Here is a 23,720-nt window from a genome sequence, read left to right as displayed (position 1 = left end):
TAAACCATAGATCACAAAAATTTCAATGTGAGATTTTTAACAACTTGTCATTTATATTCGTTTTTTAAAATTCAGAATATAACATATACAAAAAAATATAAATTTTTATTATATAGTTAATGTGGTTGTTTAATTTATTTTAAAATGAATTTAAAAATGATAGAGAATAGACTGATTTTTATCAAATCTTTATTATTCAAAATCATTAATTGATATATAATTTAGCCACATTAGGTAATTCCGTGATTTTTATTTAAGGAAACATTGAAGAACATTTATGATTAATTTATGGTTTGTTTAATAAAAAATTTATTATATATTTATATGGACCAACATATTTTCTAGGGATTCTAAGAATGATTGTGGTGATGACATGTGGCTAAAAAAATATGTTGTAATGTTTCTCTTTTAATATATAGGGGATAATACAATCGACAAAAAAAATAATAGTTAAAACGATTATTCGTCAATCAAATCTAAACCCTAAAGCTATTGGAAGGAGAAACCCAAGAGAGCCATAATCGCTTATTTAAGATTGAAATTTAATTAAATTCTAAGGGTCTGACTGGTTCAAACGCAGCGGTTGCGGTTGCGGTTGCGATTGCGGGAGTTTGTGAATGCGGGCGGTTGCGGTTTCTAACGTTTTAAGAGATTTGTACGACTGGTACTGCGGTTAAAAATTGGTGCGTTTGCAGGTGATTTATGACTGGTTAACTACCAAATGCGGTAATAGTCAAATAATAAATTAACAATATTTATATTTAATATAATTATAAAAATATCAAAAATCATAAAATTATAATAAATATAACATTTATATTTAGAAAGTTATAATTTTAATTTTTGAAAATTTATTGAAATTGTTTTTATTATAAAATTTTATAATATTAATTAAAATATAATAGATATATTTTAATATTTTCATAATTTCAATTTTAAATTTTTTATTAAATATTTTTACTTTTGTATATATATTGTTTTTAAAAATAAAAAAAAAAATTTTACCCTCCCGCAACCGCCCGCAACCGCAAATGCTAGCTGGAGCCAGCTTTTGAATTTATGAGATTTGAAGCGGTTTGAAGCGGTTTAGAGCGATTTGAGTGATTGTTGCAAACCGCCGACAACCGCTGCCAACCGCAAAAGCTGCGTTTGAGGGTGGTAGCGGAAAAACCAGTCGCCCCCTAAATCTATTTGGAAAGGGGAACAAAAGGGGCAGCCATAATCGCCTATTTATGAATGAAACTTAAATCCTAAAGCTATTCTGAAAGGGTAAAACCTAAGAGAATTCCATAAACAAATATTTACGATTGAAATCTAAATACATAAGCTTCAGGAGCAAAAATGAAAGCTTAAACTGCTTTCTTATATGTCAACTCGTCAAATATTAGCAACAAAAAGTTGTTCTAGTTGACATGACTTGAGTACTCTAAGCACAACGTCACACCAACCTTTCCATAAATCTCTTGACTGTTAAGTCTTTCAAGTGCAACCTCAGCACATCATATCATCTTCTCCTTCATAGAACAAATAGAACACACATTTTCCTCCCATAAAAGCACAATATTTCCGCCACAATTCTCCAATCTAAGAGAACCACGATAAGCCTTTGGTAATTCAGGTAATTTTTTCATACCCTTCAAATCTCCCCAAGATCTTTCCACACAGTCGTACCAGTTAAGCATTCTAAACGATCCGCCACTATACGTATAGATTACGTTATCCATTATGCAAGAATCATAATCACAGGAGCAAAGCATCTTGAGTTCTTTTGCTACCACATCCCATTTATTTTCTTTGGGATTGTAAACCACAGCCTTGTCCCTAAACAAGAGGCAAAGATTTCCTTTGAAGGAGCAACAATGGTCTATATGTCTCTCGTATATCTTTGCGCTAGGGCTTGGCACATGCTCCCATATATTGGTTTCAGGATCGAAAAACTCTATAAAGTTTGAGAAATCGCGATCTTTGCTTTCTCTACTACATATATTTTCCCATCAATAACACTCACGATGGGGTGTTTCCTGGCCACCAACATGCTTGGAGCTTCATGCCATGTGTGAACCCAACAGTCCATGACAAATACCCTAGAGGAGGGCTCAAGATTGTTGTATCCACCAATCATGATGTAGATGGGAAGACGAGCTATTTCCCCATGAGAAGTATCGTATAGTACCATATATCTCCCAAACTATGACCTCATTCTAGATGTCTTCGAAATAAAAGTTCTAAACATATTTCTCCATGAAACTCAATTTGATATTGGTTAAGACAATTTTCGGTTTAATCACAAAACCAAACAAAAAAAACTCGTAAATAGAGCCGACACCTAATTCAGTTAAACCAATTAAAAAGCGTGACCCGACCATCATCCTCTTCCTCACCCCTTTTTCCCCAGATTTTACCCAATTTTTTCTTCACCTAATCCCTAACCAATCACTTCTTCATCTACATATGTATTGCTTCCATTAATTGATTTCTTCTTTCTTCTCTCATTGTTTTGGATATGCTTGTTAATCTCGTCGCTAAAAATACAGACATGTTCTTCAAGAGAGATAAAGAGATTGGTATCACCATTAACCCAATGGTTTACAAGTTTTGATTCAACGGCCCCACCACCTCTATCACCATTAACACATTGTTTCTTTATGTCTTCTCCTTCAGCCCCATTCTGAATAAATCAAATCTCTTAATTGGAGGAAACTGTCATTAGTGTCTCAAGTTTAATAATATTTAGACAGAACATCAATGGATTAGAGAAGACAAGTCTCACGTAGAAGTAAAAGAAAAAGGAAGAAACTTTGTGGGTTTATGATTTTGATTTCTCGACTACTTCTACTATGGCTTCAAGCTGGGTTTTTGAAAATTGCTGAGTCTTTGAATTCAACCATGGTTACAGATTGATGAAGGAATAAGAAGACCAAAAGCGTTGGTTTGTTTTATTTTTTTGTAGAGTCAGGTTTAATTTTTGAATTTGGTTTAGTTTGGTTTATTATTAAAATTTTGATGGTTTTGGTTTATCAATAAAAATTTTAAACCAAGTAATTTAATTTTATGGGGTCATGGATTTCGAACTTTTAATCTATGGAGATATAAATAGTAAGCTTAAGTTTAATGGAAAAATAGGTTTAGAACTTTTATTTCGGAGACATCTAGAATGAGATCATAGTTTGAGAGACATATGGTGCTATACGATACTTCTCATGGGGAAATAGCTCGTCTTCCCGATGTAGATATTAGAACCAACTATGGTAGTTACCGAATCGCCATAATTAACGAATTACAGTTACCAATCAGAGTTTTACCAGCCAAATTCTCAACAAATCAAATTCCACATAACTTATTAAATCAACCAGTCTTTATTTTTCTTTTCCATTGTGTAAAATGGTATGAATTTAAACACGTACACCAAAAAAAATTAACAACTTTGGAAACCAATTATATCTCTCTCTAATGTACACCAAAAAAAATTATTAAACCCTGGAAACAACTCTTAATGTAAGTAACTAAAGAGTTTTGGAAGTTCCAAAAAAATCCGATGTGGTGATGATCCTAAGTTTCACAATACGAGAACCTCTCGATAAAAGTACACTTAATTTGAGGGTATGGGCCGTATGTCTGTTAAGCTAGGTCGATAAAACACCTTTGCACCATACCTTGAGGTCGACTAAACACTTTACAAATTACCAAGTGCAGGCTATCATCTTTTGTCAAACATTGTCAGATTACGAGATTTATTTATATACACCCACTATTGTCAGATTACGAGATTTATTTATATATACACCCACTGAATGATAATTCGGGCGCATGTGTGAAGTGAGTTCCGTGCGCATGTGCGTGGTGGATTTTTTATACTAATATTTGTTCATTAAATAATTTTAATATTTTGCAACACTACAATTATTATTGATTGTAAAATAACGAATACAAATATTGATCTCTTAAATGTATTATTGTTATTGAAGAGTTAACGTATTACAACTCATTTTAATTATTTTTAGGATTTCATATGCACAAAAGAAAATTAAGTTTTGCCGCTGATACAAATCATAAAAACCAGATAGACAACATCGATTGTAAAATAACAAAAGAAGATTAGATTTTTTGCCCTCGATTTATTTACTATTGACTCTCCATAAATGATTTTATTTTCTAGCATAAAATTGTGTTTATGTTCTCGATTCTGTTTCATTGATATGAGTTTTGTTTTTTATTTTATTTTTTCTTTCAATTTAGTGAGTTACATAAGTGTCAATTTAAAAATATGAACATTTGATTTCAACTCAAGATACATATTTAAGAATCAAATTTTTGAAGAAAATTACTGGCAAACTCCATTCACATGTTAGTGTTCAAACCTAATATATCAACCTGTTATAGTATATAAGTGCAGACTCAAAATATAAATGTATGTGTAATATTTATTCACTAGTTCGATCTAAAAATCATCTAATTCTAGAATAACAAAATAAATTACTTATTTTATTAATTTACGCTTTTGAAGTTTTGTTACTTAAGAGTATATTGATAAAATATTATATATATAATATTTTATCATTCTAGTATACGTAAACTATGTATAAAGTAAAAACTATTTGATTGATTAAATGATAAACCATAAAATTATAAAAAAAAATAATTCAAATCTCTCATTTTTACAATTACAATAGCTAGATTGGATAATGAGAATAAACAAATATTAGACAAAGGATCAAATCTCTCATTTTTCGAACAAACTTAAAAGGATGTGATTGGAATCTTGTCATGATATTCCATTAAAAGTTTTTTAAGTATAAAAATCAAGACTAAAATATTTAATCTGAATGAAATAATATGTATATAAAGTGCTTCTAATATTAAAAATCACTTCGATTTGAATAATAAAAACAACATCAAATGAAGAATAAAGAAAAGGTAAAACAAATCATATTACTTTGAGAAGAAAGTTAAAACACTAGCAACATCGAAATATATATGGACTCCAAAGCTGCAAACAAGATTCAATACTGACTAATTAAGCATGACCATTGGTTTGAGAATCACAAGGTGGATCAAAGACACTAAAAGCTCTATAAGCAGAAATAACAGAGAGAAATAAGAAGGAGAAGAGAACAAAGACATGAAGCCCCAAAGCAATTGTGAGTTTTGAACAGAAGTGTGGATAAGAGGAACAAACTTCACTCCATGTCACTGTTTTGTCTCCTTTGTTAAGTAAATACACTATCTCTGTTGCTCCTGCTACCGATGTGGTCATCAAATAAGCTAAGACCTTTACACACGCAAAATTGTTCACTTGTGTAAGAAATCGAATACTAGATTGTATTAATGACTGGGAGAAAAAAATGAGAGCGGAGAAATAGATTTAAGAAGTCAAAAAACCTGGTCAGGGACAAAGAAGAGCCAAGCTTTGGAGACTAAAATTGTGACCCATGAAGAAATAGTAGATAGCAGAGCATAAATACCACATATAGCACTAACACCAACCATATATCTGCAGAGAGCAAAGCAATTAGTCTAAATAACAAACTAAACAATAACATCTAAACAATAATAAATTTGCCATAGTGAAAAATGAAAGAAGTTTTAGTTTACAAAAAAAAAGAATGAAAGAAATCAAAGAGTACAGTTGAGAGTCATGACGGAGTATACTTGATAACAACTAAATAGTAATAATAAATATGATTATCACTCAAAAACGAAAGAAATTAACGAGTTTATACTTGAGACCCATGATGGAGTTGTAGTCTAGATTGCCATAGTCAGGGTTGGATTGGTGAATAGTGACAGTTAGCCAGATGGTTGCAACACTGAGAGGAATCACACTTAGCCTCAGACATGAATCTATGAGCTTCAAAGACATATGAGCTTCTTGTGGTTGGTGTTTTGAAGAACCGTTTCTATCTCCTTCTCTTGTGTTGTTGGTGTCTCTCATATCTGTTTGGATCTCAAAATCTATGTTCTTTTTTGGGAGAGGATTAAAACTAAGAAACAGTTTGTTGAATCCAAGTGGGTGCCTCAATTAGATTATCATCTCTTTTATATATGAAAATATATGTAGATATGGGTGTATTTGCAGTCACATGACAAATAAGAACAAATCATAATAGATACAAACAAAGGTTGCTTTCTCTTCTTTTCCTGTCCAAACTTTTTTTCAATTTCTTTTTATCATTATTAACCTTAGGAAACCGCGTGAAACACAAGAATAGAGGTAATTTTCATTGACAATGTGAAGATAAGAAAAACAAACAAATGTGAATAGAGTTTTTTTTTAAGAGAGACAAATGTGAATAGGGTTTAAGCATCCTATATTCACATAAGGATTAAAAGTATTTCTACACATTGTAGAAATAAGTTTGCTTAAGAGTTTTCACAATTGGATTTAACCGTTTTTATATACATGACGTATAACGAATAAGAATCTAACGATTAAACTATAGTAAAATTTAACTCTAGTTCTTTTTATTAATTACATTTATGTTTTCTATCTTTGGAAAGTGACACCGAAAAACTGGTAGTGGGAGAAGAAAGAGAGACGAGGCTAGTGCGGTGGTTGTTGGGAGCGAGAGAGACAGACATCTGGCTTTTGTGTTGGTGGGCTTCATATTGTTTTGTAAAGTAAAGAGTATTAAGGAATGAGGCGTTACAATTATTTTGTAATGTGTTGTAATTCTCTTGACAACCATATTTTCATAGATGATAAATTGTTCTATTCCAGTCTGGCTATACAGACCACCTCAAGTTTGAGTAATAAAATAGCCGTTTGTCATGAAAAACAACAACCATATTTTCATTTTTCAAGTGTACCATATTCTCAATCAAAAAGTTCAAAACTAATCTGCAAGCCCATAGCATTTCGATTAAGTCTGCTCGGTAGTGACAATTCTTTAATTGGGACATATTTTTTACTAGTTGATGACACTAGTATATGTCAAGGTGATGTCACACGATCACATCATAGTTCGAAGAGAACCTAGTAACAACTCTCTATGATCGAGCATATGGGCCCCCTTTTCACTTTATTTTCATTTTTGTTCTCGGTTAAGTTCAGTCTGAGACAGAAACGTCTGAATTAAACAAACCATTATTTTTCTTGATTCGGTTTGCGATTGAAAATACGAAATAGAAAAATCTACAATACTCGATCATAAGAAACATCATCAGTCTCTCTATAAATCTTTTTTATTCAGAAAGATATATGTATTCGGTCCATGGCTTCAACAATATTCTCTAGATGTAATATATTCTACATTGATAGGGATCTCTTACAGTGTGATCAGAAGGAGGCAACTCAACTCAAAGTAATTGATATAAGAGTAAAAAATAATGAAGTAAATCTATCTATTATTATAAAATATAGTTTGCTCACTCTTGGTAAAGCCACATCATCTACCACCTAGATAAGTCGAGTTCTCCCAAGCCGACACGTGTCACTCGGTAATGAAACTCATCGTTTCATTTAAACACGAGTTTTGATCGGCTTTCAACGTTGATCGTGTGTTGGGCTCTGGTACATTGTTTTGTTCGGCCCGAGACGGTTGAATGAACCGTCTAACCCTAATTGCTTGATCGACGATTTGCATATCGTCTCTCCATTCCTGCGAGGCGACACATGACGCCTGCGATTATTTTCTTTGGTATGTTGTTCTGTTCGGCCCGAGACGGTTGAATGAACCCTCTAACCCTGATTGATTGATCGACGATTTGCATATCGTCTTTCCATTACTGCGAAGGCAACGGATGACGATGGCTACGCATGAAGTCTCTCCATTCCTCCAGAAGATTACTGAAGAGATTTGTCTCAGGGATACATTCAGCCACAAGATCTGCCAACACTGGAAAGATCTAACAAGTCTCTGATTTCGTTAGGGACCAAACCTGTGAGATTCACAAATATTAAAAGTGACTGAACTTATAGAATTTAGCATTTAGGATGTATTGTCTGTAACGGAGCTTGAAAGTCCATGACTTGGAGTTGTATCTCTGAGAATTGACCTCACATTGCATCTAGCCATTTTCATGTATTTGTCTCGACGAGGTTCCAAAAAGCTAAACGCGTCTCCGGAGATGTTTACCTGAGGTTTCCATGAGAGGAGAGTTGAACTTTCTTTATGTATATGAAGAAACCTGGGATGAAAAGAAATATAGGAGGATGAGGTGTCTTAAACCTTACAAGCACAACTACAGTTGCAATGAACAAGGTAATGATCACACTTTGCTTCATTTACTACTTTGATGGTCCTCAAACATCTTTTTGATCAATCTTGTGCTTTTTTCACATTTTTCATCAAATGTCACCCACAAAACAAGCTAAACTGTTAAAGTGATCAAGGATTGACAAAATTTGTATTCACAGCTGTACAGTAAACAGATATGTACTCATTCCTAACTTCACAATACTCTAAAACATGAGAGGATTGGTTGTGTCGTGTGTGTTGTGTGTTTATAGATAGAGATGATGTCATAGGCAATTGATGAAACATTTGACAAAGAAGAAGTTGGAAAAACTACAGATCTAGCTAATCAGGTAAGTACTGAAATTTCAGACACAAGATACAGACACACACACACACACCTTTCGTTTGTTTTTTTCAAGCTTCTTCAATCTAACTAATTCCTCAATATTCTACTGTTCTTATAGGTGGTCGATGAGATTACAGTTCGCAGGTTGGCTTTTCTTAAGTAGTCAAGTTAAAATTTGTTAAGAAAATATTACAGATGGTTTAAAACTAACTTCTGCCTGTTTTATCTCTAAAACTCAGGATGGCTACAAAAAATGACGTTCCCACTACAGTCAGTAAAAAGAGGCACAGGTATGTAAATAGAAATGACAGTTCAAATTACTTACTTTGATCTATTAAGTTTATGAGGAATACATAATTCATTCTTATCAGTGTTAATATTATTGCAGCTTGGAATTTACTGAAGTGGATGATCTAAAGGTCACCAAACAAATTCACAAGTTCCTATCTCATTATTCCCATCCAAACAATCTATAAAGTCCTATATCTATCACAGTTCACGTGATGTCTGGTTTGCTCGACAAACTATCTCCGGCCAGACGGGCCAACAACAGCGATGACCTTCCTCTGTTTTACACTGACCAGTCCGTGGGTTTTCACAGAGGTCACAGAAACACACCTAAAGTGCCTGTCACACTTGCAGAGCTTCTTACGAGTATTGAAGATGAGCAGAACGGCAAGAGTCATTCCATGCCTTCTCCTTCTCCGTTCGTCCTCTCTTTCAAAGACTTGACTTACAGCGTGGAGATCAAGAAGAAGTTTAACCCACTTCCCTGTTGTGGGAGCTCCGATGGTGATGATATGGAGATAAACACCAAGATGCTCCTCAATGGTATCTCCGGCGAAGCCATAGAAGGAGAGATGATGGCCTTTCTTGGAGCAAGCGGGTCGGGAAAATCAACACCCATCGATGCATTAGCCGACCGTATCGCAAAAGAGAGCGTACACGGTTCCATCACTCTAAACGGGGAAGTTCTTAAATCCAGCCTTCATAAACTCATTTCAGCTTAAGTGATGCAAGACGATCTTCTCTTCCCGATGCTCACCGTGGAAGAAACTTTGATGTTCTCGGCCGAGTTCAGGCTTCCAAGCTCCCTCTCTAAGAAGAAGAAGCAAGCACGTGTTCAAGCTTTGATCGACCAGCTTGGTCTGAGGAACGCAGCCACGACCGTGATTGGTGAGGAGGGACATAGAGGAGTGTCGGGAGGCGAAAGAAGACGTGTCTTGATAGGGATCGACATAATACATGACCCGATTGTTCTCTTCCTCGATGAGCCAGCCTTGGGGCTTGATTCTACAAGTGCTTACATGGTTGTGAAAGTGCTTCAGAGAGTTGCAAAGATTGGTAGCATAGTTATCATGTATATACATCAGCCGAGCTACAGAATCTTAGGCTTGCTAGAAAAGTTACTCTTCCCCCTCGGTTCTTCTCAGAGTACGGTCACATTATCCCCAAAAATGAGAACAAGACAGAGTTCGCACTTGACCTAATCCGTGAGCTGGAAGATTCACCGGAAGGAACAAAATCAGCTCTCTTCTTTTAAACTTGACCTTTTTGTGGTGGGTAAACTTGCTTTTGTTCTAATTAACTGTATCTCGGCCAGAAAAAAATATGATTATGTTTAACATGATTTGCTTGGTCTTTACCACATTATGGCTTTATTGTAACAAAAGCAATCCACTTTTAACTTTTGAATAGATCATCGAAACTTAAATGAGATATGTCTAGCCAGTATATGTATCTCTTTTTAAAACGTCGGAACATTATATCTAGTTGTTACAAAAACTTACAAAATACTCTTGATATAAAAAGCTAATACATTCTTATACATATATTGGAATTTCATTTTCTTTTAAAATCATTTTAAAAACAATGATGCAGGAGTGAAAGAAAAATGTATTCATATGCTGGATGAATATTTTATTTTCTAATATAGGAGTGATTGGTGATGGTTGTGAGTGCTCTATACAACCACAATTCTCTCTACAACAACAAATCAAAGCAATCAAACTTTATTAAGAAAATTTATAGTTACAGCCCAAAATCTTCAAAAAAAATACAATTTTTTTACAACTTTATGTTTAGTGCTATTAAATATTTGAAATAATTCTGCATTAATAAAATCTAAAGCTAGAGCTACATAATCTACATCTTAAAACTGAAAGCAAAAAATCACAGCTCCAGTAGCAATTATTACTGATAAACTATCACTGATATAGTTGTTTAATCACACTTTGCAACTATCAGGCTGAAATAAGAAAATACGACCATTTATTCTACGTAGCCATATTTTCTGAAGATGTCGTCTAGCGCAAGCTTTGGTGGTTATACGAAATGCAAATCAACAATTTGCTCAGACACACATCCACCAAAATAACTACTACTGTATAATATTTTCTCTATTCCTTCTACTATATACTATACATATCAAGTTGAATTTGTTTAAATAAGGGGTTATAAAAATGCAAACCAACAATCACCTTCATAAAACGAAAACAACGTACCAAGATTTTAAAGACATGACAAAAACCAATAATTATTATTCAAATTGTGTACGGTCTTATTGATATGTTACTGTACTTTGGGTCTTGGGGATATATACCAGTGTGACCTCAAATAAGTTTTACTTTACTACATGTATTACTTTAGCCAAAATGATTTCACCCGTTACAACTATAATTCTTTGATGCTTCTAAAATAACTTTGGTGTCTGATTCAAAGGTTCTCTTGATCCATCTTTGTTCCTACGTTTGAGCGTACTACTACGGTGGTCCATAAGGCCATAAGAGCATCCACATCAATGAACCCCCTCTTGGGGTTCATCTTTTCAGTTTTTTATTATTAAAATTTTTTTCTTTTTCTTTTTGGTTTTTTTTTAAAAAAAAAAAAAAAAAAAAACTAGACCAATCGCGGGCCGCCACGACACGTGGGGCCCGCGCTACAGTGATGAACTTTAGGAGAGAGGGATTCAGACAAGAGAACTTTAGGAGAGAGGGGTTCATGGGATTGGATTATTTTATTATTTTTTTTTCTTGATTTATGTGTGAACTCCCCCCATAAACCTTCAATGTGGGTGCTCTAAGGCCATAACCCAATACTATAATTATGATTTGGTTCCAATCCAAATTACTCCCAAGATTCTTTCTTTTAACAACATAACCATTCTTTCCCTTATGATCACCATCTGTTTTTGTAATTTGTATGCTTTCTGTTTTCAAGGAATGTTGACATGAACTAAGCGTTGAATCTTTAAAGTAATAACCGAGTGCATAATCAAAGAGTGGACTGTGGAGCTGGATTTTTCAACTTCAACCAAATGTGCTGAGACAATACCTAAATGCAACTTATATAGAGAACTCCCAATGTGGATGGCCTTGTATCTATGCATGATCAATCCACATTGGAAATACCAAACCAACAACAAAAATGGTAAAATCTTCAATCTTCGTATGATGGAAGAGAAATTGAATATTATGATAGATGACATGTTATATATAGCTTACAGAAGATGGAAAACACTCTACAGAGTAAAATAGAGAAAAAAACTACTTTAATAACTCAATGGGAAATTAAATCACTACTCAACACACACAGCACTTCATTCAGTCAATGTATTCAAATTCATCACCATCATCATCGAAGTGACGGATCTAGCAGCCGCCAACTTCCTCCTTTGGCAATTGTAAGGACCATAGATCTTTCTTAGAAGATGTGGTGTGGTACCTGCTCTATCGTTCGAGAAAGAGATGGCAGATCGACTGAATGCGATAGTTAGCGAGACACGAAAGAGGTAGATCTAGTGTTGTTCACTCTTGAGAAAGTAGCGGTGGAATCCGTCGCTCCTTCATGGCTTCAATTCGGCACGTAACAATAGATGGAATCTGAGGATGCATACAAATATTTTGGAAGATATGTCCAAGATTGAGCCAATAATAAGGGTTTTGAAAAGTTGAAGCGCGGGAGTTTTTAGGTAGTCACGTGATGCCTTTTTCCTCCTTAAAAAAAAAAAATTTCATTCACCGACGTTTCTCTCTTTCGCTTCACTAAATTCCAAAAGACGAGTCGGAACCTTGACCGTCGAGTTTTCTAGTAAACCACTGGCCACCTGGGGGTTTAATAGCAAACCGTTGTTTTCATCTCTCTCTCTCACGGGGCCCGCCATTGCACATGAAAGCAATTATTCTCTGCTTCTTATACCTAACTAGTCCACACGTGAATCTTCTTAACTTGTTCTCCACGCTCTAATTAGGTATATACACGTGGCTTCTCTAGTAGCTACATAAAAAAATATGCGGCTGAGATTAAACCGCTCTCTATTCCACCGTTGTTTAATCCACTCTTCGCTACCGTTGTTTTACGTCTCTAATGGCGGTTTTAAGTCTCCTTTATAACTCACAGTTTCACTTCATTCTTCTAAACAAAAAAAAACAAACAATCAACCACTAATGGACACTGTGATCGGATCAATCGACACGTGCAACCCAGCCACCGGCGATATCTGCCGTCCACCAAACGGCACCGTCTCCACCGTTCAAACCTCTCCTCCCGCTCACTCCACCACCATCAGCCCCTGCGACGCGACCCTCGGCCGCTACCTAGCGAGACGCCTCGTCGAGATCGGCGTCACCGACGTCTTCTCCGTCCCCGGCGACTTCAACCTTACGCTCCTCGACCACCTCATCGCCGAGCCGAGCCTCAAGCTCATCGGCTGCTGCAACGAGCTCAACGCCGGCTACGCCGCCGACGGTTACGCCAGATCCCGCGGCGTCGGAGCGTGCGTCGTCACCTTCACGGTCGGCGGATTAAGCGTCCTGAACGCGATCGCCGGCGCTTACAGCGAGAATCTCCCTCTGATCTGCATCGTCGGCGGCCCTAACTCGAACGACTACGGCACGAGTCGGATCCTTCACCATACCATCGGCTTACCTGATTTCACTCAAGAGCTCAGATGCTTCCAAGCCGTCACGTGCTATCAAGCTGTGATCAATAACTTGGAAGAGGCTCACGAGCTTATCGACACCGCCATCTCCACCGCTTTGAAAGAGAGCAAGCCTGTCTACATCAGCATCAGCTGCAACTTACCGGCGATTCCTATGCCGACGTTCAGTCGCCACCCTGTTCCCTTCTCGCTTGCGCCTAAGGTGAGCAACCTGATGGGTTTAGACGCGGCGGTGGAGGCGGCTGCTGAGTTCTTGAACAGGGCCGTGAAGCCGGTTCTCGTTGGCGGGCCGAAGATGCGAGTTGCCAAGGCTGCGGAGGCTTTCGTTGAGCTTGCTGATGCTTCTGGGTATGGTGTCGCTGTGATGCCATCGGCTAAGGGGCAGGTGCCTGAGCATCATAAGCACTTCATTGGGACGTATTGGGGAGCTGTGAGTACTGCGTTCTGCGCTGAGATTGTTGAGTCTGCTGATGCGTATCTCTTCGCGGGTCCTATCTTTAATGATTACAGCTCCGTTGGGTACTCTCTGCTTCTCAAGAAGGAGAAGGCAATCATCGTGCAGCCTGATCGGGTTACTATCGGTAACGGACCTGCTTTTGGATGTGTGTTGATGAAGGATTTTCTTAGCGGTTTAGCTAAACGAATCAACCATAACAACACCGCTTACGAGAATTACCACAGGATCTTTGTCCCTGAAGGAAAGCCTCTGAGAGAGAATCCCAAGGAGCCTTTGAGGGTTAATGTGCTGTTTCAACACATTCAGAATCTGCTCTCTTCTGAAACAGCTGTGCTCGCTGAGACGGGGGATTCTTGGTTCAACTGTCAGAAGCTGAAACTCCCTGAAGGATGTGGTTACGAGTTCCAAATGCAGTATGGGTCCATTGGTTGGTCCGTTGGTGCTACTCTAGGCTATGCTCAAGCCATACCAAACAAGCGTGTCATTGCTTGTATTGGAGACGGTAGTTTCCAGGTTACCGCACAGGATGTGTCGACCATGATAAGGTGTGGGCAGAAGACTATAATCTTTCTCATCAACAATGGAGGGTACACCATTGAAGTGGAGATCCATGATGGTCCTTACAATGTGATAAAGAACTGGAACTACACGGCTTTTGTTGAGGCTATTCACAATGGAGAAGGTAAATGCTGGACTGCAAAAGTGAGGTGCGAGGATGAGCTTGTGAAAGCGATTAGCACGGCAACGAATGAGGAAAAGGAGAGCTTTTGTTTCATTGAGGTGATAGTGCATAAAGATGATACAAGCAAGGAGCTTTTGGAGTGGGGATCTAGAGTCTCTGCTGCTAACAGTCGTCCTCCAAATCCTCAGTAGAGTCCAGAGATGTACTCTATTTTCAGTTTGGTAGTTCCTTTGTTGCTTTATGAAAAGTAGTTTGTATCCTTTGGAGAAGACAGTGCGAGTCTCCTTGAGGATAAAACTCTTGAATGCAAAAATAAAATTCGGTTAAACTTTGTGTAATTGTTTGGTCTGTAAATGTAAAAGTTGATCATTTTGTTTTTGCTTTTTTCTCTCCTTCGATAATTTTGATTTTTTGAATAGGGACATCAAATTCCATCTCTTATACGGACAACATTGATTAGTTAGTTTGAACGTCACATCGTATAAAAGATTATTAGAGTAGATTATGAAATGTATAGTTGGTTTAATATAAACCAACATTTAACCGAGTAAACCGGTTCATTACGTATGTATATAAACAGAGCATTCACTCTGTAACAGAATAACAGAATCATTTAATTCATTTTGTCATCTTCTTCGATTCCTCTAACATGGTATCAGAGCGCTGAGCTCAAACTCAGCTCTCGATCTTCGTCTCCGCATTCATCCACTCCGATCAATCGATCTTCTTCCGCATTGCTCACTTTCTGATCTATCGATTGCTTATTTCGGATCATTCCGTCAAGATTGAGCTCCGATATGGTCACTCTCCGTCGATCTTCTCGCCGTGGCACTCGTGTTGCTACGTCGGCGACGAAACCGGCGACTACATCAAGAAGACGATCTATTCCGACGACTTCTGATTCCATTCCACCTATTCCGGTGAATCTACCGCCGTCTTCATCTATTCCGGTGAATCTACCGCCGTCTTCATCTATTCCGGTGAATCTACCGTCGTCTTCATCTATTCCGGTGAATCTACCGTCGACTTCATCCATTCCGATGAACGCTATTCCTGGCTTATCTGAGTCGTTCAACTTTGATGGAATCCAATACTCTCCGTATTACCTGACGAATGGAGATAACCCTGGATCTTCCATCATTTCAGAAACGCTCGATGGTATGAACTATAACACTTGGAATCTTGCCATTACTATTGCTCTTGAAGCGAAGAACAAACTATCTTTTGTGGATGGATCTCTTCCTCGACCACCTGAGAATCATCCTCATTTTAGGATCTGGTCACGCTGCAATAGTATGGTCAAATCTTGGTTATTGAACTCTGTTACCAAGCAAATCTATGAGAGCATACTACGTTTCAATGACGCATCCAAGATATGGAAGGATTTGATGACAAGATTCCGTATTACGAATCTCCCAAGATCTTATCAGCTCACGCAACAAATCTGGTCTCTCCAACAAGGCTCTATGGATCTTTCTACGTATTATACCAAACTCAAGACACTTTGGGACGAGCTTGATGGAGCAGATTATGTTAAAACGTGTCACAACTGTGAGTGTTGCAAAGCCACTAACACGAAGACAGAGCATGCTAAGATCATAAAGTTCCTTGCTGGCTTAAACGAATCCTATTCACATGCTCGAAGTCAGATTATTATGAAGAAACACATTCCGGATCTTGCTGAAGTATACAACTTGCTGGATCAAGACTACAGTCAGCGAAGCATCATTCCTATTACCATGCTTATTCTTAGGCTATCCAGCCGGTTTCAAAGGATATAAAGTGATGGATCTTGATACAAATGCGATCTCTGTGTCACGGAATGTTGTTTTCCATGAAGACATCTTCCCTTTCACGTGCTCTGAATCAGATCTTCATCATGATCTCTATCCAAATACTGATCCTGTAGTTGTGAATAAGACTCACATAGCTTCTGATGTTTCCACGTCTGTTAACACAGAGATACCTGTGGTTGTAACTGATGAACCTGTGGTTGATAGTCAAATTCCTATAGAGGCAGAGAAAATATCAAAACGGACTTCTAAGCAACCGGCTTATCTGGAAGACTACTATTGCAACATGACTGCTACTGACATACCTTATCCTCTCGCAGCTCATCTATCTTATGAGAAGCTGACAGAAGGATATAAGGCATACGTTTGTGCGGTTACCAAACATGTTGAGCCAACTTCATTCAATCAGGCAAAGAAGTTTGATGAGTGGATCAAAGCCATGAATGAAGAATTAATAGCTCTGGAGAGTACAAATACATGGACAATGTGTTCATTACCTCCTGGAAAGAATGCAATAGGATGTCGCTGGGTGTATAAAGTCAAGTTAAATGCTGATGGCACCTTGGAGAGATATAAAGCACGCTTGGTTGCAAAGGGTTATACACAACAGGAGGGGATAGACTTTGTTGATACATTCTCACCTGTGGCCAAGATGACTACTGTTAAGACTCTACTAGCTGTGTCAGCTGCAAAACGATGGAGTTTAACACAGCTTGACATCTCTAATGCCTTCCTTAATGGTGATCTAACTGAGGAAATCTATATGTCATTACCTCCTGGTTACACACCTAAGGACGGTACAATGCTTCCTCCAAATCCGGTGTGTAAGCTCAACAAATCTTTATATGGACTTAAGCAAGCTTCAAGGCAATGGTTCCTCAAGTTCAGTGCGTCATTGCTTTCTCTTGGATTTCAGTCTTCACATTCTGATCACACCTTGTTTATCAGAAATGTGAATGGAAAGTATGTGGCTGTTCTAGTCTATGTAGACGACATTGTCATTGCCAGCAATGATGATGACGTTGTGGATCAGCTAAAAGAAGATTTAAAGAAGCGCTTCAAGCTCAGAGATCTTGGACCCCTTCGATATTTTCTTGGTCTGGAGATAGCAAGAGCCAGTCAGGGAATTTCTATCTGTCAACGTAAGTATGTTCTAGAACTACTTGATGAGACTGGTCTTCTAGCTTGTAAACCATCTACAATCCCAATGGACCCAAGCATCAAGCTGTGCATTGACAGTGGTGAACCTTTACTCAGTGATCCTGGTTTGTATCGGCGACTAGTTGGGAAGATGATGTACTTGACTATAACAAGACCAGATATTACCTTTTCGGTCAACAAGTTATGTCAATTCACTTCGGCTCCAACACAAACGCACCTCAAAGCTGCATACAAGGTATTACACTATCTCAAGGGAACTATTGGAAAAGGGATATTCTATAGTTCTACATCAGACTTGGTTCTAAAGACTTTCACCGATGCTGATTGGGGCTCTTGTAAAGATACTAGACGTTCTACTTCAGGGTTTTGCCTCTTTCTTGGACCTTCTCTAATAGCATGGAAGTCTAAGAAGCAAACTACTGTCTCCCACTCGTCTGCAGAGTCAGAGTATCGAGCCATGGAACTTGCTGTTCGTGAGATAGTTTGGATTGTCAATCTTCTACGTGAGTTCACAGTTCATCAACATCAACCTGTGGCTTTCTTTTGTGATTCAACTGCGGCTATACATATCGCCAATAATGCAGTGTTTCATGAAAGAACCAAGTGTTTGGAGATTGATTGTCACATTGTTCGTGAGAGGATTTTGACAGGCTTGATCAAGACACTACACGTTCGTACACACAATCAGTTAGCCGATGTCTTCACTAAGCCGCTCTATCCAGCTATCTTTCACACATTAATCAGCAAGATGGCATTCTCTTCGATCTACATGCCACCTTGAGGAAGGGTATTAGAGTAGATTATGAAATGTATAGTTGGTTTAATATAAACCAACATTTAACCGAATAAACCGGTTCATTATGTATGTATATAAACAGAGCACTCACTCTGTAACAGAATAACAGAATCATTTTATTCATTTTGTCATCTTCTTCGATTCCTCTAACAAAGATTCGTTGATCCATTTGAATTCATTTGTCTACTACAGTCAAAGAGGAATCACCAACCGTCTACTCTGAGTCCATCCAACGGTTAACTACTGACGTGGCCTCCTTAAGTTGTAATGTGTTTCTCGTTCTTGTTGGTAGACAACTAATACAAAGCTTTGCCGACTTACTCTCTCGCTCTCTTCCTTCAATCATGTTTTAGGATTTCCATTGATCCTTTTTGTTCTCCTCCTTCTGAAGTTTTTTAATCACCTATATGCCGTTTTGATTTTTAGCCATGTTTAGGCATGCCTCATCCAGGGTGCATGTTCCTTCTTAGTGCTTATTCACTATCTAAAATCTCCCCTGCCTCGTCTCTCTGCTTGTTTCCATTGTGCTCTGCCGCTACAAGGATTGCTACTCTGGTATTAGAGAAATTTAAATGGAAGTTCGCTACCATTGGTAATTACTTGGTGGTTATCTTTGTTATATACTCACTTCTTTAGCTTGTGACACGAATCGTTGTTCACTTATGTTGTTTTATTTTACATTTTGGGGATACAGTAGTTCACTTAAATGTGGCTGAAGTGTTCTCAGTTTTTATTTGTTCCGCAAATAAAAAAAAGAAGCAAATCATGTGATGATGATCCTAATATGATTACTTTTGTATCATTTTCTAATCTAACAGTTAAAGTTATGAAAATTTAGCTTCTGAACATCCATACAAGCCTACAAAGATATCTTAACAACGCTTCACAAGCTTGATGGTGGAGAGTATGGAAACGTCTACTCTTTACCAGCTTTAAGCGATCCAAGAGTCGGTAAGAAGCTTTTGTTGTTATTTCAAAAAAAAAGAAGCTTTTGTTGTTACCTCCAAATCTCTTCCTTGTCTTGCTTTATTCGTTCTTAATACATAACACATGTTTCTTAATATGTTGCAGATAGGTTACCATCTATATTCTCTCCGGATACTACTGGAATCAGCTATTAGTAATTGTGACAAGTTTCACATCACGAAGGGTGATGTTAAGAAAATAATGGACTGGGAATACATCTCGTAAGAACATTTACTTATTTGATAGAACATTTTCTTGGTTAGGCTTTCACTGGAGTGCCAGTTATAGTTGATCTTACTGCTATGAGGGATGCCCTGAAGAGTCTTGGTCATGATCCTAACAAGATTAATCCACGGGTTAGTTAACTGCTTCATTTTGATGATTTGATGTGTCGAATATAAAGCAGTTTCCCATATGTTATTATGTATAAGAACATGTAGCTAACTCCACAATTTTCTAGTTCATTTCTGCATACAGGTTCTTGTTGATCTTCTGTTTGATCACTCAGACCAAGTATATGGGGCAAAACCAGAAATTTGGGGAAAAGGTATGCAGCTAGAATCTGACAGGAATTGGGAAAGGTTTATGTTTCTTAAGTGGGGTTCATCAGCCTTTTACAACATGTTTATCAATAAAGCAAGAGTTCTTGCATTGAGGATAAGATCAGGGAGCGTCTCCAACGGCTATACACATCCCCATGGAGGCTCATCAGCACGAGTAAACCTAATGCATCTTCAATATAAAGGCATGAGGTAATGAGAGAGAGTAAGGATATAGAGAGAGTGATAGAGAAAAGATTGTATTAGCATAAACTTGTATACAATCGTTTTCTCAAGTTACAAGGAATGTTACAGAGTGAGTCTAAGTACTAGTGAAGGGTATTAGGCGGGTCAGTTGTATCTCCTTGTTGTAATCAATGATTCTAGTGGATTCCGAAAAAAGTCTCGGCCAGACGTAGCTACCCTAGTTAATGGGAGTAAACTGGTTAAAGTTGTGTGTGTGCTCTGTCTTTCATTTCTTCTACAACCGCAAAACACCTTCTTCTCTTCCCATGTTATGGTTCTGTTCTTCGAGCTCAAACCATCAGTTCCTTATCTTGTGTTTGTTGTGTCTTTGTGTCCAACAGAAGTCAACACTCTTGAGTTGCAGTAGACTTAACAGATATATTGCTATAAGTATCATTCATCTAAAAGGCTTGTTGATCTTTTGGTCATTTCTACCATCACGTAACCTTGAGATTTTAACATTATTAATTAGGGAGTGAAAGCTATTATTGCCACGAGCTTCGATAGAGTCCACCGTAGCAACTTAGCTAGTATTTGGATTGTTCCTCTGTGTTTCACAAGACATAATTGCGACTACGGAGACTGGCAAACCTTTTGCATGCACTTTGCGGTTAGATTCCAAGGTAATAAGTAACAAACTATTTGGACCAAGCTTTGTCTTTAATAATGATTGTAAGCATATTTTTAAAAAGGTCTAACGTGGGGGGTTTATGCGAATTATCAGTTGGAACTGGCGTACTATGATCATGGCGGTATGCTTCAGTACATCATCCGAAGTTTGAGCAACGAGTAAGCTTTGATCAATAAAGACGTACGGTACGGTCTCTTCTCTTCTTTTTTTTTTTTTTTTTGAAGAAACATTTTCTTATGCATTTATATCAATATTTTTAACAGAATTTATTTATCTATACTATTATTTGCGAAGTAAACTTTTGGAATCGAGTTCTCAGGTTAAAAGTTAGAGCGGTTAATATCGTTTATAACCTTAATGAATAAAATATATAGCTAAATTAAAAAAAAAAACTAAATTTGAATTTATTTGATTAGATAATTGATTAAAATTAATAATAGTAAGAATTATCCAAAATTTGAAAAATAATTTTAAAAAGAGATAATTTATGTATATATTGTACTGTTATCTGAAAAAATCTGTTAGTAAAAAGTTAAAAACATGAATTATATAACTAAATATTAATCAAATAAAATTCTTAATTATATAATTAAAAATAGAATATTGAATTAACCAAAATATAAAAATATAATTAAAAAAAGATATATATATATATATATATATATATATATATATTGTATTGTAATCTGAAAAAGTATTTTAGTAAAAAGTTAAAAACATAAATAATATAATTAAATATTAATCAAATTAAATTTTTTACTAAAATTATGAATATAGTGTACAAAGAACTTTTCAAAAGTTATGAAAATGTTTAAGCCTGCATTGCGGATAAAACACCTAGTTGATTTAATTTAATAACTGAAAAAATATTACACACATGGAATGATGACACCCGTGGAGTTCGTTTCTTCCCAATTGCTCAAAATCTCTTTTTCTCTTCTCTTCTTTTTGTCCGTCAGACAACAACCACACGTATCGAACTTGAGTTCTCCAAGTTACACAGTCGTCGCGAATCTTCTAGCAACTTGTTGAAATAGAAGGACCCACTTGTTGCTTTCTTATATATAGAAATGAACGCTGTTAATGGGCCCCAAGAATCTGAGAGAGTTGCGCGTTTATTGTAAGCTGAACGGAAAGAAGTAATTATTCTTAACGTGGAACATCCAACTTGGTCACCAAATAGCACTTATCCATACACGTGTCTAAATTTAATTGATAGAGATCTACGGCTATGATCTAACCGCCTCATAATTTCTTTAAAAAAGCCCTATAAATATACACACCTATTCCTCCTCTCTCTTCTCATCAATTGAAAACCAAAAGTCAAATACTTGTTCGGTCTTCCCCCACATCTTCAGGTACGGTTTCGTCTTCCCATCTATTTCTTCTGATATTTAATTTATTAGAACTAGCGATCTTCTCGTCACGCGAATTGGTTTACTTGATTGTTAGGGTTTTACTCAAGTTTAATCTATGTTTATTGTTTGATTTGGTTTCTTGATTATTATATTTATTGTTACTCATGATCTGCTTCTGGATCTAAACCTGTTGTTTCCAATTATGTGCAGAGAGAATCCAAAGAGAGCTTTCCAAGTTTACATGGTTGAGCTAGACATCCAGGTACCATTAGCATATGACCCTTTCGCAGAAGCTCAAGACACAGATGCACCAGGGACAAAAGAGTATATCCACGTCCGTATCCAGCAGAGGAATGGTAAAAAGAGTTTGACAACGGTTCAAGGTCTGAAGAAAGAGTACAGCTACGAGAAGATTCTCAAGGATCTTAAGAAAGACTTTTGCTGCAACGGGAACGTTGTGCAGGACAAGGTGCTAGGCAAGATCATTCAGCTTCAGGGTGATCAGAGGAAGAAAGTTTCTCACTTTTTGGTTCAGACTGGGATTGCTAAGAAGGATCAGATCAAGATCCACGGGTTCTAGATTCGGATCGTTCGGTTTTATCTTTCTCTTTTATATGCGAATAATATTGTGTGATCGATCATCATTAGAGGTTTTTAAGGGGTCTTTTCTTTTGGTTTGAAGTTTTGTGGTTCTCTGTTTAATAGCTGAAGTTGTGTGGGATGTTTGAGTACTTCTGCAATGATAAATTTTCGATTGTTCTATTTTTCCCATCTCTTGGTTACGTTATGTTAGCTCGATCTGTCGTTTATTAAATGGTAGGAAACAAGGTATACCAGAACTAGAAAAGTGACTTGTGAATTCTTGATGGATTTCATCCAGAGAACGGGTGAAATAGACTCGAACGTGAAGAAATTATTTTGATCCTTCCTTTGATCGAATAACTTCAAAATGTGGTTCAGAAGCACACACACACAAACGTCTTGTGAAAAATCTTGGAACACTAATATTTTGTTTATTCTATGGGAATCAAGTTTCCAATAAAAGAAAACAGTATATGGTATGTGCCTGCTTTGCACATTCTTATATTGCTTTGTACAGCCACATTAGTGTTTTATTCAATTATGTATTTAAATAGTGTTTAAATCTAAATAAAATCCAATGTTAATTGAATGATTTTAAAATTTATAAATCTAATTTAAAATATAATATTATTCAATCAGTGATTTAAAATCTGGATTTAAAATCTAGTGTTATTCTTCAAAAGATTTATAAATTCTTTGTATCTATACTATTAAAGTAGGATCCTATTGTCATAATTACCTTAGGGGCATGTTTCTTTCACTAACATTGCATGTTTCATTAAGGGCAATTAAGTAATATTAATAACAAATCTATATTGGGTCATTATTTTTGGATCCAACCCAAATCAAATCTCTCTTGGGCCATTTGGGCCTATTAAAAAATTAGATTAAATTCTCACTTTTTTTTTCCTTTGGGCCATTGAGTCCAAGTTCAAATAATTTTTTTTCAACTATTCTTAATTATTATTTTTTTCTTTTCTTAATATAATTTAAGCATTCATAAAAATAATTGAATTTTTTTATTGAAAAGTATAAATCTTTATTAAA

At 36.5% G+C, this 23,720-nt stretch overlaps 3 protein-coding genes and 1 pseudogene across 3 annotated transcripts; 3 read left to right on the top strand and 1 right to left on the bottom strand.

Moving 5' to 3' along the window:
* Positions 1-4,909: 4,909 nt before the first annotated feature.
* Positions 4,910-6,077, bottom strand: LOC106370255 (CASP-like protein 2D1). The gene is made up of 3 exons (XM_013810299.3): positions 5,721-6,077; positions 5,380-5,491; positions 4,910-5,269 (listed from the first exon to the last, which is right to left on the bottom strand). Exons 1-3 carry the CDS (start codon positions 5,930-5,932, stop codon positions 5,015-5,017), a joined length of 579 nt encoding a protein of 192 aa, XP_013665753.1. The 5' UTR covers positions 5,933-6,077; the 3' UTR covers positions 4,910-5,014.
* A 154-nt stretch (positions 6,078-6,231) lies between these two features.
* Positions 6,232-10,914, top strand: LOC106355392 (annotated as a pseudogene).
* A 1,922-nt stretch (positions 10,915-12,836) lies between these two features.
* On the top strand, positions 12,837-14,977 carry LOC106371229 (pyruvate decarboxylase 2-like). Its single transcript, XM_013811268.3, has one exon. The coding sequence runs from the start codon at positions 12,969-12,971 to the stop codon at positions 14,790-14,792; it is 1,824 nt and encodes a 607-aa protein (XP_013666722.1). The 5' UTR covers positions 12,837-12,968; the 3' UTR covers positions 14,793-14,977.
* Positions 14,978-21,856: 6,879 nt separating this feature from the next.
* LOC106371230 (protein translation factor SUI1 homolog) lies at positions 21,857-22,853 on the top strand. Its single transcript, XM_013811269.3, has 2 exons — positions 21,857-22,091; positions 22,302-22,853. Exon 2 carries the CDS (start codon positions 22,333-22,335, stop codon positions 22,669-22,671), a length of 339 nt encoding a protein of 112 aa, XP_013666723.1. The 5' UTR covers positions 21,857-22,091; positions 22,302-22,332; the 3' UTR covers positions 22,672-22,853.
* The last annotated feature ends 867 nt before the right edge of the window (positions 22,854-23,720 follow it).

Source organism: Brassica napus, chromosome A10, assembly GCF_020379485.1.
Source record: "Brassica napus cultivar Da-Ae chromosome A10, Da-Ae, whole genome shotgun sequence".
Taxonomy (NCBI): domain Eukaryota; kingdom Viridiplantae; phylum Streptophyta; class Magnoliopsida; order Brassicales; family Brassicaceae; genus Brassica; species Brassica napus.
Note: the sequence above shows the minus strand (reverse complement) of the source record. Positions and strands in the feature narration are given on the sequence as shown.

Excerpts from the sequence above, each read along its gene's own strand:
- LOC106371230 (XM_013811269.3), top strand. The coding sequence starts at position 22,333 with ATGGTTGAGCTAGACATCCAGGTACCATTAGCATATGACCCTTTCGCA.
- LOC106371229 (XM_013811268.3), top strand. The coding sequence starts at position 12,969 with ATGGACACTGTGATCGGATCAATCGACACGTGCAACCCAGCCACCGGC.
- LOC106370255 (XM_013810299.3), bottom strand. The coding sequence starts at position 5,932 with ATGAGAGACACCAACAACACAAGAGAAGGAGATAGAAACGGTTCTTCA. Across the intron at positions 5,492-5,720 it reads AACTCCATCATGGGTCTCAA|ATATATGGTTGGTGTTAGTG; the intron begins GTATAAACTCGT and ends TGCTCTCTGCAG. Across the intron at positions 5,270-5,379 it reads TCTTCTTTGTCCCTGACCAG|GTCTTAGCTTATTTGATGAC; the intron begins GTTTTTTGACTT and ends GCGTGTGTAAAG.